This window comes from Scyliorhinus torazame, chromosome 16 (genome assembly GCF_047496885.1).
Source record: "Scyliorhinus torazame isolate Kashiwa2021f chromosome 16, sScyTor2.1, whole genome shotgun sequence".
Lineage (NCBI taxonomy): Eukaryota > Metazoa > Chordata > Chondrichthyes > Carcharhiniformes > Scyliorhinidae > Scyliorhinus > Scyliorhinus torazame.
Genome location: NC_092722.1, coordinates 426,281 through 445,079, shown reverse-complemented (window position 1 = coordinate 445,079; position 18,799 = coordinate 426,281). Strand labels below are relative to the sequence as shown.

The window sequence follows — 18,799 nt, the reverse complement described above, 5'->3', positions numbered from 1 at the left end:
AATGGAGGGTGATTACCCCGTGACTCAGAGGGAGGGTGAGTATCTCGTGACTCAGAGGGAGGGTGATTACCTCGTGACTCAGAGGGAGGGTGATTACCTCCTGACTCAGAGGGAGGGTGAGTATCTCGTGACTCAGAGGGAGGGTGAGTATCTCGTGACTCAGAGGGGAGGGTGAGTATCTCATGACTTAGAGGGAGGGTGAGTATCTCGTAACTCAGAGGGGAGGGTGAGTATCTCCTCACTCAGAGGGGAGGGTGAGTATCTCGTGACTCAGAGGGGAGGGAGGGTATCTCCTGACTTAGAGGGAGGGTGATTACGTCGTGACTCAGAGGGAGGGTGAGTATCTCCTGACTTAGAGGGAGGGTGATTACCTTGTGACTCAAAGGGGAGGGTGAGTATCTCCTGTCTCCGAGGGGAGGGTGACTATCTCCTGACTTAGAGGGAGGGTGAGTATCTCGTGACTCAGAGGGAGGGTGAGTATCTCCTGACTCAGAGGGAGGGTGAGTATCTCGTGACTCAGAGGGAGGTTGAGTATCTCCTGACTTAGAGGGGAGGGTGATTACCTCGTGACTCAGAGGGGAGGGTGAGTATCTCGTGACCTAGAGGGAGGGTGATTGCGTCGTGACTCAGAGGGAGGGTGAGTATCTCGTGACTCAGAGGGGAAGGTGAGTATCTCCTCACTCAGACGGGAGGGTGAGTATCTCCTGACTCAGAGGGAGGGTGATTACCTCGTGACTCAGAGGGAGGGTGAGTATCTCCTCACTCAGAGGGGAGAGTGAGTACCTCCTCACTCAGAGGGGAGGGTGAGTATCTCGTGACTCAGAGGGGAGGGTGAATATCTCCTGTCTCCGAGGGGAGGGTGAGTATCTCGTGACTCAGAGTGAGGGTGAGTATCTCGTGACTCAGAGGGGAGGGTGAGTATCTCCTGACTCAGAGGGAGGGTGAGTATCTCCTGACTTAGAGGGAGGGTGAATATCACCTGTCTCCGAGGGGAGGGTGAGTATCTCCTGTCTCTGAGGGGAGGGTGAGTATCTACTGACTTAGAGGGAGGGTGAATAACACCTGTCTCCGAGGGGAGGGTGAGTATCTCCTGTCTCCGAGGGGAGGGTGAGTATCTCCTGTCTCTGAGGGGAGGGTGAGTATCTCCTGTCTCCGAGGGGAGGGTGAGTATCTCCTGACTCAGAGGGGAGGGTGAGTATCTCGTGACTCAGAGGAAGGGTGATTACCTCGTGACTCAGAGGGGAGGCTGAGTGTCTCCGAGGGGAAGGTGAGTATCTCCTGACTTAGAGGGGAGGGTGATTACCTCGTGACTCAGAGGGGAGGGTGAGTATCTCGTGACCTAGAGGGAGGGTGATTGCGTCGTGACTCAGAGGGAGGGTGAGTATCTCGTGACTCAGAGGGGAAGGTGAGTATCTCCTCACTCAGACGGGAGGGTGAGTATCTCCTGACTCAGAGGGAGGGTGATTACCTCGTGACTCAGAGGGAGGGTGAGTATCTCCTCACTCAGAGGGGAGAGTGAGTACCTCCTCACTCAGAGGGGAGGGTGAGTATCTCGTGACTCAGAGGGGAGGGTGAATATCTCCTGTCTCCGAGGGGAGGGTGAGTATCTCGTGACTCAGAGGGAGGGTGAGTATCTCGTGACTCAGAGGGGAAGGTGAGTATCTCCTGACTCAGAGGGAGGGTGAGTATCTCCTGACTTAGAGGGAGGGTGAATATCACCTGTCTCCGAGGGGAGGGTGAGTATCTCCTGTCTCTGAGGGGAGGGTGAGTATCTACTGACTCAGAGGGAGGGTGAATAACACCTGTCTCCGAGGGGAGGGTGAGTATCTCCTGTCTCCGAGGGGAGGGTGAGTATCTCCTGTCTCTGAGGGGAGGGTGAGTATCTCCTGTCTCCGACGGGAGGGTGAGTATCTCGTGACTCAGAGGGGAGGGTGAGTATCTCGTGACTCAGAGGGAGGGTGAGTATCTCCTGACTCAGAGGGGAGGGTGAGTATCTCGTGACTCAGAGGGAGGGTGAATACCTCGTGACTCAGAGGGGAGGCTGAGTGTCTCCGAGGGGAAGGTGAGTATCTCCTGTCTCCGAGGGGAGGGTGAGTATCTCCTCACTCAGAGGGGAGGGTGAGTATCTCGTGACTCAGAGGGGAGGGTGAGTATCTTGTGACTCAGAGGGAGGGTGATTACCTCGTGACTCAGAGGGGAGGGTGAGTGTCTCCGAGGGGAGGGTGAGTATCTCCTGTCTCCGAGGGGAGGGTGAGTATCTCCTGACTCAGAGGGAGAGTGAGTATCTCCTCACTCAGAGGGGAGGGTGAGTATCTCGTGACTCAGAGGGAGGGTGATTACCTCGTGACTCAGAGGGAGGGTGATTACCTCGTGACTCAGAGGGAGGGTGAGTATCTCGTGACTCAGAGGGAGGGTGAGTATCTCGTGACTCAGAGGGGAGGGTGAGTATCTCATGACTTAGAGGGAGGGTGAGTATCTCGTAACTCAGAGGGGAGGGTGAGTATCTCCTCACTCAGAGGGAGGGTGAGTATCTCGTGACTCAGAGGGAGGGTGAGTATCTCCTGACTTAGAGGGAGGGTGATTACCTTGTGACTCAAAGGGGAGGGTGAGTATCTCCTGTCTCCGAGGGGAGGGTGAGTATCTCCTGACTTAGAGGGAGGGTGAGTATCTCCTGTCTCCGAGGGGAGGGTGAGAATCTCCTGACATAGAGGGAGGGTGAGTATCTCGTGACCTAGAGGGAGGGTGATTGCGTCGTGACTCAGAGGGAGGGTGAGTATCTCGTGACTCAGAGGGGAAGGTGAGTATCTCCTCACTCAGACGGGAGGGTGAGTATCTCCTGACTCAGAAGGGAGGGTGAGTATCTCGTGACTCAGAGGGAGGGTGATTACCTCGTGACTCAGAGGGAGGGTGAGTATCTCCTCACTCAGAGGGGAGGGTGAGTACCTCCTCACTCAGAGGGGAGGGTGAGTATCTCGTGACTCAGAGGGGAGGGTGAATATCTCCTGTCTCCGAGGGGAGGGTGAGTATCTCGTGACTCAGAGGGAGGGTGAGTATCTCGTGACTCAGAGGGGAGGGTGAGTATCTCCTGACTCAGAGGGAGGGTGAGTATCTCCTGACTTAGAGGGAGGGTGAATATCACCTGTCTCCGAGGGGAGGGTGAGTATCTCCTGTCTCTGAGGGGAGGGTGAGTATCTCGTGACTTAGAGGGAGGGTGAATATCACCTGTCTCCGAGGGGAGGGTGAGTATCTCCTGTCTCCGAGGGGAGGGTGAGTATCTCCTGTCTCTGAGGGGAGGGTGCGTATCTCCTGTCTCCGAGGGGAGGGTGAGTATCTCGTGACTCAGAGGGGAGGGTGAGTATCTCGTGACTCAGAGGGAGGGTGAGTATCTCCTGACTCAGAGGGGAGGGTGAGTATCTCGTGACTCAGAGGGAGGGTGATTACCTCGTGACTCAGAGGGGAGGCTGAGTGTCTCCGAGGGGAAGGTGAGTATCTCCTGTCTCCGAGGGGAGGGTGAGTATCTCCTGACTCAGAGGGAGGGTGAGTATCTCCTCACTCAGAGGGGAGGGTGAGTATCTCGTGACTCAGAGGGAGGGTGATTACCTCGTTACTCAGAGGGAGGGTGATTACCTCGTGACTCAGAGGGAGGGTGAGTATCTCGTGACTCAGGGGGAGGGTGAGTATCTCGTGACTCAGAGGGGAGGGTGAGTATCTCATGACTTAGAGGGAGGGTGAGTATCTCGTAACTCAGAGGGGAGGGTGAGTATCTCCTCACTCAGAGGGGAGGGTGAGTATCTCGTGACTCAGAGGGGAGGGAGGGTATCTCCTGACTTAGAGGGAGGGTGAGTATCTCGTGACTCAGAGGGAGGGTGAGTATCTCCTCACTCAGAGGGGAGGGTGAGTATCTCGTGACTCAGAGGGAGGGTGATTACCTCGTGACTCAGAGGGAGGGTGAGTATCTCCTGTCTCCGAGGGGAGGGTGAGTATCTCCTGACTCAGAGGGAGGGTGAGTATCTCCTCACTCAGAGGGGAGGGTGATTACCCCGTGACTCAGAGGGAGGGTGAGTATCTCGTGACTCAGAGGGAGGGTGATTACCTCGTGACTCAGAGGGAGGGTGATTACCTCATGACTCAGAGGGAGGGTGAGTATCTCGTGACTCAGAGGGGAGGGTGAGTATCTCATCACTCAGAGGGGAGGGTGAGTATCTCCTCACTCAGAGGGGAGGGTGAGTATCTCCTCACTCAGAGGGGAGGGTGAGTATCTCCTGACTCAGAGGGAGGGTGAGTATCTCCTGACTTTGAGGGAGGGTGATTACCTTGTGACTCAAAGGGGAGGGTGAGTATCTCCTGTCTCCGAGGGGAGGGTGAGTATCTCCTGACTCAGACGGGAGGGTGAGTATCTCGTGACTCAGAGGGGAAGGTGAGTATCTCCTCACTCAGACGGGAGGGTGAGTATCTCCTCACTCAGAGGGGAGGGTGAGTATCTCGTGACTCAGAGGGGCGGGAGGGTATCTCCTGACTTAGAGGGAGGGTGATTACCTCGTGACTCAGAGGGAGGGTGAGTATCTCCTGACTTAGAGGGAGGGTGATTACCTTGTGACTCAAAGGGGAGGGTGAGTATCTCCTGTCTCCGAGGGGAGGGTGAGTATCTCCTGACTTAGAGGGAGGGTGAGTATCTCCTGTCTCCGAGGGGAGGGTGAGAATCTCCTGACTTAGAGGGAGGGTGAGTATCTCGTGACCTAGAGGGAGGGTGATTGCGTCGTGACTCAGAGGGAGGGTGAGTATCTCGTGACTCAGAGGGGAGGGTGAGTATCTCCTCACTCAGACGGGAGGGTGAGTATCTCCTGACTCAGAGGGGAGGGTGAGTATCTCGTGACTCAGAGGGAGGGTGATTACCTCGTGACTCAGAGGGAGGGTGAGTATCTCCTCACTCAGAGGGGAGGGTGAGTACCTCCTCACTCAGAGGGGAGGGTGAGTATCTCGTGACTCAGAGGGGAGGGTGAATATCTCCTGTCTCCGAGGGGAGGGTGAGTATCTCGTGACTCAGAGGGAGGGTGAGTATCTCGTGACTCAGAGGGGAGCTTGAGTATCTCCTGACTCAGAGGGAGGGTGAGTATCTCCTGACCTAGAGGGAGGGTGAATATCACCTGTCTCCGAGGGGAGGGTGAGTATCTCCTGTCTCTGAGGGGAGGGTGAGTATCTCGTGACTTAGAGGGAGGGTGAATATCACCTGTCTCCGAGGGGAGGGTGAGTATCTCCTGTCTCCGAGGGGAGGGTGAGTATCTCCTGTCTCTGAGGGGAGGGTGAGTATCTCCTGTCTCCGAGGGGAGGGTGAGTATCTCGTGACTCAGAGGGGAGGGTGAGTATCTCGTGACTCAGAGGGTGGGTGAGTATCTCCTGACTCAGAGGGGAGGGTGAGTATCTCGTGACTCAGAGGGAGGGTGATTACCTCGTGACTCAGAGGGGAGGCTGAGTGTCTCCGAGGGGAAGGGGAGTATCTCCTGTCTCCGAGGGGAGGGTGAGTATCTCCTCACTCAGAGGGGAGGGTGAGTATCTCGTGACTCAGAGGGAGGGTCAGTATCTCCTCACTCAGAGGGGAGGGTGAGTATCTCGTGACTCAGAGGGAGGGTGATTACCTCGTGACTCAGAGGGAGGGTGAGTATCTCCTGTCTCCGAGGGGAGGGTGAGTATCTCCTGACTCAGAGGGAGGGTGAGTATCTCCTCACTCAGAGGGGAGGGTGATTACCCCGTGACTCAGAGGGAGGGTGAGTATCTCGTGACTCAGAGGGAGGGTGATTACCTCGTGACTCAGAGGGAGGGCGATTACCTCGTGACTCAGAGGGAGGGTGAGTATCTCGTGACTCAGAGGGGAGGGTGAGTATCTCCTCACTCAGAGGGGAGGGTGAGTATCTCGTAACTCAGAGGGGAGGGTGAGTATCTCCTCACTCAGAGGGGAGGGTGAGTATCTCCTGACTCAGAGGGAGGGTGAGTATCTCCTGACTTAGAGGGAGGGTGATTACCTTGTGACTCAAAGGGGAGGGTGAGTATCTCCTGTCTCCGAGGGGAGGGTGAGAATCTCCTGACTTAGAGGGAGGGTGAGTATCTCCTGTCTCCGAGGGGAGGGTGAGTATCTCCTGTCTCAGAGGGGAGGGTGAGTATCTCCTGTCTCCGAGGGGAGGGTGAGTATCTCCTGTCTCAGAGGGGAGGGTGAGTATCTCGTGACTCAGAGGGAGGGTGATTACCTCGTGACTCAGAGGGGAGGGTGAGTGTCTCCGAGGGGAGGGTGAGTATCTCCTGTCTCCGAGGGGAGGGTGAGTATCTCGTGACTCAGAGGGAGGGTGAGTATCTCGTGACTCAGAGGGAGGGTGAGTATCTCCTGACTCAGAGGGAGGGTGAGTATCTCGTGACTCAGAGGGAGGGTGAGTATCGTGACTCAGAGGGGAGGGTGAGTATCTCGTGACACAGAGGGAGGGTGATTACCTCGTGACTCAGAGGGAGGGTGAGTATCTCGTGACTCAGAGGGGAGGGTGAGTATCTTCTGACTCAGAGGGAGGGTGATAACCTCGTGACTTAGAGGGGAGGGCGAGTACCTCCTGACTCAGAGGGGAGGGTGGGTATCTCGTGACTCAGAGGGAGGGTGATTACCTCGTGACTCAGAGGGGAGGGCGAGTACCTCCTGACTCAGAGGGGAGGGTGGGTATCTCGTGACTCAGAGGGGAGGGTGATTACCTCGTGACTCAGAGGGGAGGGCGAGTACCTCCTGACTCAGAGGGGAGGGTGGGTATCTCGTGACTCAGAGGGAGGGTGATTACCTCGTGACTCAGAGGGAGGGTGAGTACCTCCTGAAGGGAGGGTGGAGGGTGAGTACCTCGTGACTCAGAGGGAGAGTGAGTATCTCCTCACTCAGAGGGGAGGGTGAGTACCGCCTGACTCAGAGGGAGGGTGAGTATCTCCTCACTCAGAGGGGAGGGTGATTACCTCGTGACTCAGAGGGGAGGGTGAGTATCTCATGACTCAGAGGGGAGGGTGAGTATCTCCTCACTCAGAGGGGAGGGTGAGTATCTCCACACTCAGAGGGGAGGGTGAGTATCTCCTGACTCAGAGGGAGGGTGATTACCTCGTGACTCAGAGGGAGGGTGAGTATCTCCTCACTCAGAGGGTAGGGTGAGTACCTCCTCACTCAGAGGGGAGGGTGAGTATCTCGTGACTCAGAGGGGAAGGTGAATATCTCCTGTCTCCGAGGGGAGGGTGAGTATCTCGTGACTCAGTGGGAGGGTGGGTATCTCCTGACTTAGAGGGAGGGTGAATATCACCTGTCTCCGAGGGGAGGGTGAGTATCTCCTGTCTCTGAGGGGAGGGTGAGTATCTCCTGTCTCTGAGGGGAGGGTGAGTATCTCCTGACTGAGAGGGAGGGTGAGTATCTCGTGACTCAGAGGGAGGGTGAGTATCTCGTGACTCAGAGGGAGCGTGAGTATCTCGTGACTCAGAGGGGAGGTTGATTACCTCGTGACTCAGAGGGAGGGTGAGTATCTCCTGACTTAGAGGGAGGGTGATTACCTTGTGACTCAAAGGGGAGGGTGAGTATCTCCTGTCTCCGAGGGGAGGGTGAGTATCTCCTGACTTAGAGGGAGGGTGAGTATCTCCTGTCTCCGAGGGGAGGGTGAGAATCTCCTGACTTAGAGGGAGGGTGAGTATCTCGTGACCTAGAGGGAGGGTGATTGCGTCGTGACTCAGAGGGAGGGTGAGTATCTCGTGACTCAGAGGGGAGGGTGAGTATCTCCTCACTCAGACGGGAGGGTGAGTATCTCCTGACTCAGAGGGGAGGGTGAGTATCTCGTGACTCAGAGGGAGGGTGATTACCTCGTGACTCAGAGGGAGGGTGAGTATCTCCTCACTCAGAGGGGAGGGTGAGTACCTCCTCACTCAGAGGGGAGGGTGAGTATCTCGTGACTCAGAGGGGAGGGTGAATATCTCCTGTCTCCGAGGGGAGGGTGAGTATCTCGTGACTCAGAGGGAGGGTGAGTATCTCGTGACTCAGAGGGGAGCTTGAGTATCTCCTGACTCAGAGGGAGGGTGAGTATCTCCTGACCTAGAGGGAGGGTGAATATCACCTGTCTCCGAGGGGAGGGTGAGTATCTCCTGTCTCTGAGGGGAGGGTGAGTATCTCGTGACTTAGAGGAAGGGTGAATATCACCTGACTCCGAGGGGAGGGTGAGTATCTCCTGTCTCCGAGGGGAGGGTGAGTATCTCCTGTCTCTGAGGGGAGGGTGAGTATCTCCTGTCTCCGAGGGGAGGGTGAGTATCTCGTGACTCAGAGGGGAGGGTGAGTATCTCGTGACTCAGAGGGTGGGTGAGTATCTCCTGACTCAGAGGGGAGGGTGAGTATCTCGTGACTCAGAGGGAGGGTGATTACCTCGTGACTCAGAGGGGAGGCTGAGTGTCTCCGAGGGGAAGGGGAGTATCTCCTGTCTCCGAGGGGAGGGTGAGTATCTCCTCACTCAGAGGGGAGGGTGAGTATCTCGTGACTCAGAGGGAGGGTGAGTATCTCCTCACTCAGAGGGGAGGGTGAGTATCTCGTGACTCAGAGGGAGGGTGATTACCTCGTGACTCAGAGGGAGGGTGAGTATCTCCTGTCTCCGAGGGGAGGGTGAGTATCTCCTGACTCAGAGGGAGGGTGAGTATCTCCTCACTCAGAGGGGAGGGTGATTACCCCGTGACTCAGAGGGAGGGTGAGTATCTCGTGACTCAGAGGGAGGGTGATTACCTCGTGACTCAGAGGGAGGGTGATTACCTCGTGACTCAGAGGGAGGGTGAGTATCTCGTGACTCAGAGGGGAGGGTGAGTATCTCCTCACTCAGAGGGGAGGGTGAGTATCTCCTGACTCAGAGGGAGGGTGAGTATCTCCTGACTTAGAGGGAGGGTGATTACCTTGTGACTCAAAGGGGAGGGTGAGTATCTCCTGTCTCCGAGGGGAGGGTGAGAATCTCCTGACTTAGAGGGAGGGTGAGTATCTCCTGTCTCCGAGGGGAGGGTGAGTATCTCCTGTCTCAGAGGGGAGGGTGAGTATCTCCTGTCTCCGAGGGGAGGGTGAGTATCTCCTGTCTCAGAGGGGAGGGTGAGTATCTCGTGACTCAGAGGGAGGGTGATTACCTCGTGACTCAGAGGGGAGGGTGAGTGTCTCCGAGGGGAGGGTGAGTATCTCCTGTCTCCGAGGGGAGGGTGAGTATCTCGTGACTCAGAGGGAGGGTGAGTATCTCGTGACTCAGAGGGAGGGTGAGTATCTCCTGACTCAGAGGGAGGGTGAGTATCTCCTGACTCAGAGGGAGGGTGATTACCTCGTGACTCAGAGGGAGGGTGAGTATCGTGACTCAGAGGGGAGGGTGAGTATCTCGTGACACAGAGGGAGGGTGATTACCTCGTGACTCAGAGGGAGGGTGAGTATCTCGTGACTCAGAGGGGAGGGTGAGTATCTTCTGACTCAGAGGGAGGGTGATAACCTCGTGACTTAGAGGGGAGGGCGAGTACCTCCTGACTCAGAGGGGAGGGTGGGTATCTCGTGACTCAGAGGGAGGGTGATTACCTCGTGACTCAGAGGGGAGGGCGAGTACCTCCTGACTCAGAGGGGAGGGTGGGTATCTCGTGACTCAGAGGGGAGGGTGATTACCTCGTGACTCAGAGGGGAGGGCGAGTACCTCCTGACTCAGAGGGGAGGGTGGGTATCTCGTGACTCAGAGGGAGGGTGATTACCTCGTGACTCAGAGGGAGGGTGAGTACCTCCTGAAGGGAGGGTGGAGGGTGAGTACCTCGTGACTCAGAGGGAGAGTGAGTATCTCCTCACTCAGAGGGGAGGGTGAGTACCGCCTGACTCAGAGGGAGGGTGAGTATCTCCTCACTCAGAGGGGAGGGTGATTACCTCGTGACTCAGAGGGGAGGGTGAGTATCTCATGACTCAGAGGGGAGGGTGAGTATCTCCTCACTCAGAGGGGAGGGTGAGTATCTCCTCACTCAGAGGGGAGGGTGAGTATCTCCTGACTCAGAGGGAGGGTGATTACCTCGTGACTCAGAGGGAGGGTGAGTATCTCCTCACTCAGAGGGTAGGGTGAGTACCTCCTCACTCAGAGGGGAGGGTGAGTATCTCGTGACTCAGAGGGGAAGGTGAATATCTCCTGTCTCCGAGGGGAGGGTGAGTATCTCGTGACTCAGTGGGAGGGTGGGTATCTCCTGACTTAGAGGGAGGGTGAATATCACCTGTCTCCGAGGGGAGGGTGAGTATCTCCTGTCTCTGAGGGGAGGGTGAGTATCTCCTGTCTCTGAGGGGAGGGTGAGTATCTCCTGACTTAGAGGGAGGGTGAGTATCTCGTGACTCAGAGGGAGGGTGAGTATCTCGTGACTCAGAGGGAGCGTGAGTATCTCGTGACTCAGAGGGGAGGTTGATTACCTCGTGACTCAGAGGGGAGGGTGAGTATCTCGTGACCTAGAGGGAGGGTGATTGCCTCGTGACTCAGAGGGAGGGTGAGTATCTCGTGACTCAGAGGGAGCGTGAGTATCTCGTGACTCAGAAGGGAGGGTGAGTATCTCCTGACTTAGAGGGGAGGGTGATTGCCTCGTGACTCAGAGGGAGGGTGAGTATCTCGTGACTCAGAGGGAGGGTGATTACCTCGTGACTCAGAGGGAGGGTGAGTATCTCGTGACTCAGAGGGGAGGGTGAGTATCTCCTGTCTCCGAGGGGAGGGTGAGTATCTCCTGTCTCTGAGGGGAGGGTGAGTATCTCCTGTCTCCGAGGGGAGGGTGAGTATCTCGTGACTCAGAGGGGAGGGTGAGTATCTCCGGACTTAGAGGGAGGGTGAGTATCTCGTGACTCAGAGGGAGGGTGAGTATCTCCTGACTCAGAGGGGAGGGTGAGTATCTCGTGACTCAGAGGGAGGGTGATTACCTCGTGACTCAGAGGGGAGGGTGAGTGTCTCTGAGGGGAGGGTGAGTATCTCCTGTCTCCGAGGGGAGGGTGAGTATCTCCTCACTCAGAGGGGAGGGTGAGTATCTCGTGACTCAGAGGGAGGGTGAGTATCTCCTCACTCAGAGGGGAGGGTGAGTATCTCGTGACTCAGAGGGAGGGTGATTACCTCGTGACTCAGAGGGGAGGGTGAGTGTCTCTGAGGGGAGGGTGAGTATCTCCTGTCTCCGAGGGGAGGGTGAGTATCTCCTGACTCAGAGGGAGGGTGAGTATCTCCTCACTCAGAGGGGAGGGTGATTACCTCGTGACTCAAAGGGAGGGTGATTACCCCGTGACTCAGAGGGAGGGTGAGTATCTCGTGACTCAGAGGGAGGGTGATTACCTTGTGACTCAGAGGGAGGGTGAGGATCTCGTGACTCAGAGGGAGGATGATTACCTCGTGACTCAGAGGGAGGGTGATTACCTCGTGACTCAGAGGGAGGGTGATTACCTCGTGACTCAGAGGGAGGGTGATTACCTCGTGACTCAGAGGGAGGGTGTGTATCTCGTGATTTAGAGGGAGGGTGAGTATCTCGTGACTCAGAGGGAGGGTGATTACCTCGTGACTCAGAGGGAGGGTGAGTATCTCGTGACTCAGAGGGGAGGGTGAGTATCTCCTGACTTAGAGGGAGGGTGAGTATCTCGTAACTCAGAGGGGAGGGTGAGTATCTCCTCACTCAGAGGGGAGGGTGAGTATCTCGTGACTCAGAGGGAGGGTGAGTATCTCGTGACTCAGAGGGAGGGTGAGTATCTCGTGACTCAGAGGGAGCGTGAGTATCTCGTGACTCAGAAGGGAGGGTGAGTATCTCCTGACTTAGAGGGGAGGTTGATTACCTCGTGACTCAGAGGGGAGGGTGAGTATCTCGTGACCTAGAGGGAGGGTGATTGCCTCGTGACTCAGAGGGAGGGTGAGTATCTCCTGACTCAGAGGGAGTGTGATTACCTCGTGACTCAGAGGGAGGGTGAGTATCTCGTGACTCAGAGGGAGCGTGAGTGTCTCCTGACTTAGAGGGGAGGTTGATTACCTCGTGACTCAGAGGGGAGGGTGAGTATCTCGTGACCTAGAGGGAGGGTGATTGCCTCGTGACTCAGAGGGAGGGTGAGTATCTCGTGACTCAGAGGGGAGGGTGAGTATCTCCTCACTCAGAGGGGAGGGAGGGTATCTCCTGACTTAGAGGGAGGGTGATTACCTCGTGACTCAAAGGGGAGGGTGAGTATCTCCTGACTTAGAGGGAGGGTGAGTATCTCGTGACTCAGAGGGAGGGTGATTACCTCGTGACTCAGAGGGAGGGTGAGTATCTCCTGACTCAGAGGGAGGGTGATTACCTCGTGACTCAGAGGGAGGGTGATTACCTCGTGACTCAGAGTGGAGAGTGGGTATCTACTCACTCAGAGGGGAGGGTGGGTATCTCCTGACTTAGAGGGAGGGTGATTACCTCGTGACTCAGAGGGGAGGGTGAGTGTCTCCGAGGGGAGGGTGAGTATCTCCTGTCTCCGAGGGGAGGGTGAGTATCTCCTGTCTCCGAGGGGAGGGTGAGTATCTCCTGACTCAGAGGGAGGGTGAGTATCTCCTGACTCAGAGGGGAGGGTGAGTATCTCGTGACTCAGAGGGAGGGTGTGTATCTCGTGACTCAGAGGGAGGGTGAGTATCTCCTGTCTCCGAGGGGAGGGTGAGTATCTCCTGTCTCCGAGGGGAGGGTGAGTATCTCCTGACTCAGAGGGGAGGGTGAGTATCTCCTGACTTAGAGGGAGGGTGATTACCTCGTGACTCAGAGGGGCGGGTGAGTGTCTCCGTGGGGAGGGTGAGTATCTCCTGTCTCCGAGGGAGGGTGAGTATCTCCTGACTCAGAGGGAGGGTGAGTATCTCGTGACTCAGAGGGAGGGTGAGTATCTCCTGACTCAGAGGGAGGGTGATTACACAGAACACAGAACATTACAGCGCAGTACAGGCCCTTCGGCCCTCGATGTTGCACCGACCTGTGAAACAACTCTAAAGCCCATCTACACTATTCCCTTATCGTCCATATGTCCCTCGTGACTCAGAGGGAGGGTGATTACCTCGTGACTCAGAGGGGAGGGTGAGTGTCTCTGAGGGGAGGGTGAGTATCTCGTGTCTCCGAGGGGAGGGTGAGTATCTCCTGACTCAGAGGGGAGGGTGAGTATCTCCTGACTCAGAGGGAGGGTGAGTATCTCGTGACTCAGAGGGAGGGTGATTACCTCGTGACTCAGAGTGGAGAGTGGGTATCTACTCACTCAGAGGGGAGGGTGGGTATCTCCTGACTTAGAGGGAGGGTGATTACCTCGTGACTCAGAGGGGAGTGTGAGTGTCTCCGAGGGAAGGGTGAGTATCTCCTGTCTCCGAGGGGAGGGTGAGTATCTCCTGTCTCCGAGGGGAGGGTGAGTATCTCCTGACTCAGAGGGAGGGTGAGTATCTCCTGACTCAGAGGGGAGGGTGAGTATCTCGTGACTCAGAGGGAGGGTGTGTATCTCGTGACTCAGAGGGAGGGTGAGTATCTCCTGTCTCCGAGGGGAGGGTGAGTATCTCCTGTCTCCGAGGGGAGGGTGAGTATCTCCTGACTCAGAGGGGAGGGTGAGTATCTCCTGACTTAGAGGGAGGGTGATTACCTCGTGACTCAGAGGGGCGGGTGAGTGTCTCCGTGGGGAGGGTGAGTATCTCCTGTCTCCGAGGGAGGGTGAGTATCTCCTGACTCAGAGGGAGGGTGAGTATCTCGTGACTCAGAGGGAGGGTGAGTATCTCCTGACTCAGAGGGAGGGTGATTACACAGAACACAGAACATTACAGCGCAGTACAGGCCCTTCGGCCCTCGATGTTGCACCGACCTGTGAAACAACTCTAAAGCCCATCTACACTATTCCCTTATCGTCCATATGTCCCTCGTGACTCAGAGGGAGGGTGATTACCTCGTGACTCAGAGGGGAGGGTGAGTGTCTCTGAGGGGAGGGTGAGTATCTCGTGTCTCCGAGGGGAGGGTGAGTATCTCCTGACTCAGAGGGGAGGGTGAGTATCTCCTGACTCAGAGGGAGGGTGAGTATCTCGTGACTCAGAGGGAGGGTGATTATCTCCTGACTCCGAGGGGAGGGTGAGTATCTCGTGACATTGTCAGCCAAAGATTCAAACAGTTATTGATAAACTGACAAAAATATTGTGGGGAAGGCCTTTGAGCTCCCATCTGTCTGGAATCACGGTTTCTTTTTCTTTTTACCTTCCTTTGCTCTGCTCCTCAATTGATTTTTCTACTTTCGCTGTGAACATGGATGTGTTTGAATCAGGTGGAGAAACACAAAGTTCTATCTGGAGAAGTTGCTTCAACAAATAATTTAACAAATATTTGAGAAATAAAATTAACATTTTTCAATTGTGGAAATAGTTACTAACCAGTGGTAAGTAGTTATTGTTCTCAATCGCCGATTCACAGACGCACTCACTCATCTTACTGACTGACCTGCTCAGGAATCCTTTCGCAGCTCGAGTCAGCAATCGGGTCTTACCCCAGCTCAACCTTCAACAAGAAAAGATTCTTCAAATCTCCACCAACAAGCTGCTGGCAGACTATTGAAAACACCATCTGGATTATAAGCAACTTTCATCTCTTATTTCTGCCGCGTATTTGTAATGAGTTTGCTTGATTTTTATTGGTTTCTGAATATAAATTTTCATTACTGGACTAAAGAGTGAGTTTGAAAAGTGGTCACAAGTTACTGTGGGAGGTTCCTATCAAGCCAGTGCTGAATATTTTACAGTTTGAACATTTTGGTTCATTTATACAAACAAGCATTCATCAGTGATGTGACAGTGACCTCAACTTAACATTAGTGCATGTGGGTAATCTAAACACAACTAAACACTGTAAAGGTTTCCAATGTAAAGACTCCAATGAATTTCCAGTATGACAGCACGATAACGAGAAATTATTACTTTTAAATAATTTAATATGATCACAACCTAATTATTTATTACAGGTGCATCATAATCCCATCAGGATTCCACGTGTACGTACAGAAGGACACTGCCACCCTCTTGCTGCCTGCTCATTAGAGGAACTTCAATTATGAGATTATGATCATCTCCCAGTGGCTCCAGACTTGTTAAGTAACCTGAATGAATTTAATAACTTGTTCACTGTGTTTCTGCTGTTCAGGTCACCAGTAAACTATCCCTTTTGACCCCCAGTGTCAGGTGGCTCTCTCTCATTCTTCAGTTTGTGTTTATGAATTAGAAGCATGATGCAAATCAAAACTTTAAAGATATTTCCTCCCTTTGGATAAATGGGAGCAGCACAGTAGCACAAGTGGATCGCACTGTGGCTTCACAGTGCCAAGGTCCCAGGTTCGATTCCGGCTTGGGTCACTGTCTGTGCGGAGTCTGCACGTTCTCCCTGTGTCTGCGTGGGTTTCCTCCGGGTGCTCCGCTGGAGGATACGAGGGAAAAGGATTGTGGGTATAGAACAAAGGTTGGCACAAGAGGGATAACTGGTCATGGGGATGGATGGGGAGTCGGTTCACATTGGGGATATCGGGATGGGTTGAGGGGGCGCGGGGTCATGAGGGGTGAGTGCTGTTCATTCTTTCAGTCGCCCCTGGAACAAAGAGCCAGAGTAACGAGGTGGACCTTTCACCCAGCCCAGGAGTACACCGAGCTGCCCTTGTTGCTGCCAATTAACTCTTTCCAGGGAGGGGTGGGGGCTCGCAAAACCTGAAACAAAAGTACAAATTTCCAGGGAAATCCTTCAGGAATCTCGTTAACGGTGCCAGGAATTGGCCTCCGGCGATGCGGCGAGGTCATGTGCGGTCAGGTCGCTCACCAGGATACGTCTTTGCATCCTTCTTTGTCTTTTCTCTTTTGGGAAATTTTCACATCAAAACTGATGTTTCTGAAGTTTAAAGGATCCTTCAGCCTTTTCAATGCTGAAAAAAGGGAATAAACAACCCACACAAACCAACTTGCTGACCAATTAGGAGGCTTCGCGCAATTCCCCTGTGGAAAGATTGTCGGAGGCTGTTCCCGATCACAGCAGACATTCTGACTGCGTGTTGGCCAAGAAAGATGCGACCACCAGAATGCCCACTTCAACACACAGTGGAAACGGATTGCAGAGAACTTAGGAAAGTCGTTCGAGGAACCCCTGGACCCTGTCCGAGTGAAACTGGAAAAAACTGAGCAATCGCTGAAGGGGTGAAAAAGCAAAGCGAGATCCTGGAGATATGGAAAAATCTATGTCGAGGCACTGTGAGCAGGTCCCTGGCTGGAAAACTAAATAGCGATGGTGAAATAGGAGGTTCAAGGCCAAGGTCAACGACCTCGAAAATCATTCTACCAGGCAGAGATTCTGAGGGGCACGGACAGGGGGGATATGGAGCAGCTGTTCCCCTTAGTTGAAGGGTCAGTTACGAGGGACGCAAGTTCAAGGTGAGGGGCAGGAAGTTTAGGGGGATTTGAGGAAGAATCTTTTTACGGTGGTGAGGGTCTGGAACGCACGGCCTGGGAGGGGGGGGGGGGAGCGGGTTGCCTCACATCCTTTAAAAAGTACCTGGATGAGCACTTGGCCGTCACAACATTCCAGGCTATGGGCCAAGTGCTGGCCAATGGGATTAGGTTGACAGGTCAGATGTTTTTCATGTCTTGGTGCAGACTGGATGGGCCGAAGGGCCTCTTCTCTGTGATTCGGCGAGACCCATTCCTCTCTTATGCGTTGAAGCCAAACTACTACCTGAGGTGTTGCCGCTGCGATTGGGGCTATTGATCAACCGGACAGATTCCATCAGGGGGTCGGCAATTATTGACCAATGCACGCCCATTATTGAATGTTCTCCTTTCCCCCTCTCCAGCTTTTGGAACAGAAGTGATTGTATCTATGGATGCAGAGAAGGCATTCGATAGGTAGAGTGGGAGTACCCCTTTGAGGCCATGGGGAAGTTTGGTTTTGGGCAGTAGTTCATTTCATGAGTTGGGTTGCTATATACTGCCCCTTTGGCCAGTGTATGCACCGCTTCGAACTCAGGGTATTTTTCATTGAGTTGGGGACTAGACAGGGATGTCCTTTGTCATCATGCATGGCGATTGAGCCATTAGCGGGAGTGCTGAGATCCTTAGATAATTGAGGGGGATACAACGGGGGGGGGGGGGGGGACAGAGTGTCCCTACATGCTGATGATCTGCTTCTATATATTCTGGAAAAATCTCCTCTCAGGATGAAATAATGAAGCTCTTCAGGCTCCTTTTCGGGATACAAACTGATCCTGGGGGAGAGTGAATATTTTCCGGTCAAACCCCCTCCTCCCCGGGGCTAAGCTGGGGTTTTACCTTTTCGTCTTGTTAGAGGGAGCTTCTGTTATCTGTGTATCCAGATGGCCCATTTCACCACAGAGCGAAGTACACTCGTCTGCTGAGCAGGGCGAGGTCTATCATTGGCAGACTGAATCCAGACTATAAAAATGAACATTCTCCTGAGTTTTTTTCATTTTTCATGCCTCAGTGATTTTTCTCCCCAAATCCTTTTTTGCTAAGATTAATAAGCTAATGGCCTCTTTTATTTGGATGTGTAAGCAGAGCCTTCCTCCAGAGGGACCAACAGTAGGGGGAATCTGGCGTTATCCAATCTCTTGTTTATTATTGGGCGGCCAACTTTGGGAAGGTATTTGGATGGTTTGGGGAACGAGCCCCTTGTGGGGACAGATGGAGACCAGCTCCTGTAGGGTGTCTAATCGAAGAGCTTTAGCAACATCCCTGCTTCCCTGCTCTCCAGTGAGGTTCTCTGCGAACCCGGTGGTGTCCACTCTTAGAATATGGAGGAAATTTAGGCAGGATTACAGATTTAATAATAATAATCATCTTTATTGTCACAAGTGGGCTTACATTAACACTGCAATGTTGGGCTCCAAGTCATTGCTGACTCCTATCTGTGGTGACCACCTATTTGCCATGTCAATTCGCTCATGGAAGAGGAAGGGCCTGGAGAGTTTTGAAGATCTATTTGTGGAGGGATGGTTTGTTAGTTTGGAGGAGCTTTTGGCGAAGTTTCAACTTTCAGGGGCGAACTTGTTCCGTTACGTCCAAGTACGTGAATTTGTTCAGAAGACTTTTCCTACATTTCCCTTGGCTCCACCACCCTCCTTGTTGAGAAGGATCCTCTCACTTGCACGGTCTTGTGGGAGGGAGCACTTCCACCATTTATGGGCAAATCTTGTCAACGGAGGTAGTCCCTGCTGGATGAGATGCGAGTAAAATGGGAGGGAGAATGGGGGCCTATTTCAGATGGGGACGTGTGATGAGGCCCTTCACAGGGGAACTCCATGTCCTCCTGTGAACAACTCAGTCTAATTCAGCTAACTAAAGCTATGATGAGTGGTTTCTATTCGGGGTTAGAGGTGAGTGTGGTGTTGGGACAGCTAATCACACCCACATGTCTTGGTTGTGTCCCACGATTTTGGGTCTCCTTCTTTAACACCATGTCAGCAATTCTTAACATCGATCTGGAGCCTTCACCTTTGGTGGCCATTTTCAGGGTAACGGTCTCGCCGGGGTTGCAGATGGGGGTCAAGGCGGATGTTCTCTCCTTTGCCTCGTTAATAGCCCGGAGACGGGTTCTGCTGGGATGGAGATCTGCTGCTCCGCCCAGTGCCTTGGTCTGGTTGGGTCACCTCATGGAACTTTTACATCTGGAGAGGGTCAAATGCACTGTCAGGGGGTGGGTCGAGGGGTTCCATGTGACGTGGCAGCCATTCATTTCACACCTTAAAGAATGAATCACCATCAGGGTGGAGGGTGGCGGAGTTAGTTCTCATTGTGGGGGA

General features: G+C 54.1%; 1 protein-coding gene across 2 annotated transcripts in view; it reads right to left on the bottom strand.

The window, feature by feature from the left end:
* vwa5b1 (von Willebrand factor A domain containing 5B1) overlaps positions 1–18,799 on the bottom strand; it is a 273,838-nt gene that overhangs the window by 18,307 nt on the left and 236,732 nt on the right. For both annotated transcript variants that reach the window (XM_072477742.1, XM_072477743.1), the window contains one exon: positions 14,385–14,508. In XM_072477742.1, the coding sequence (XP_072333843.1) occupies positions 14,385–14,508 (124 nt within the window). The remainder of the gene's footprint in view (positions 1–14,384; positions 14,509–18,799) is intronic.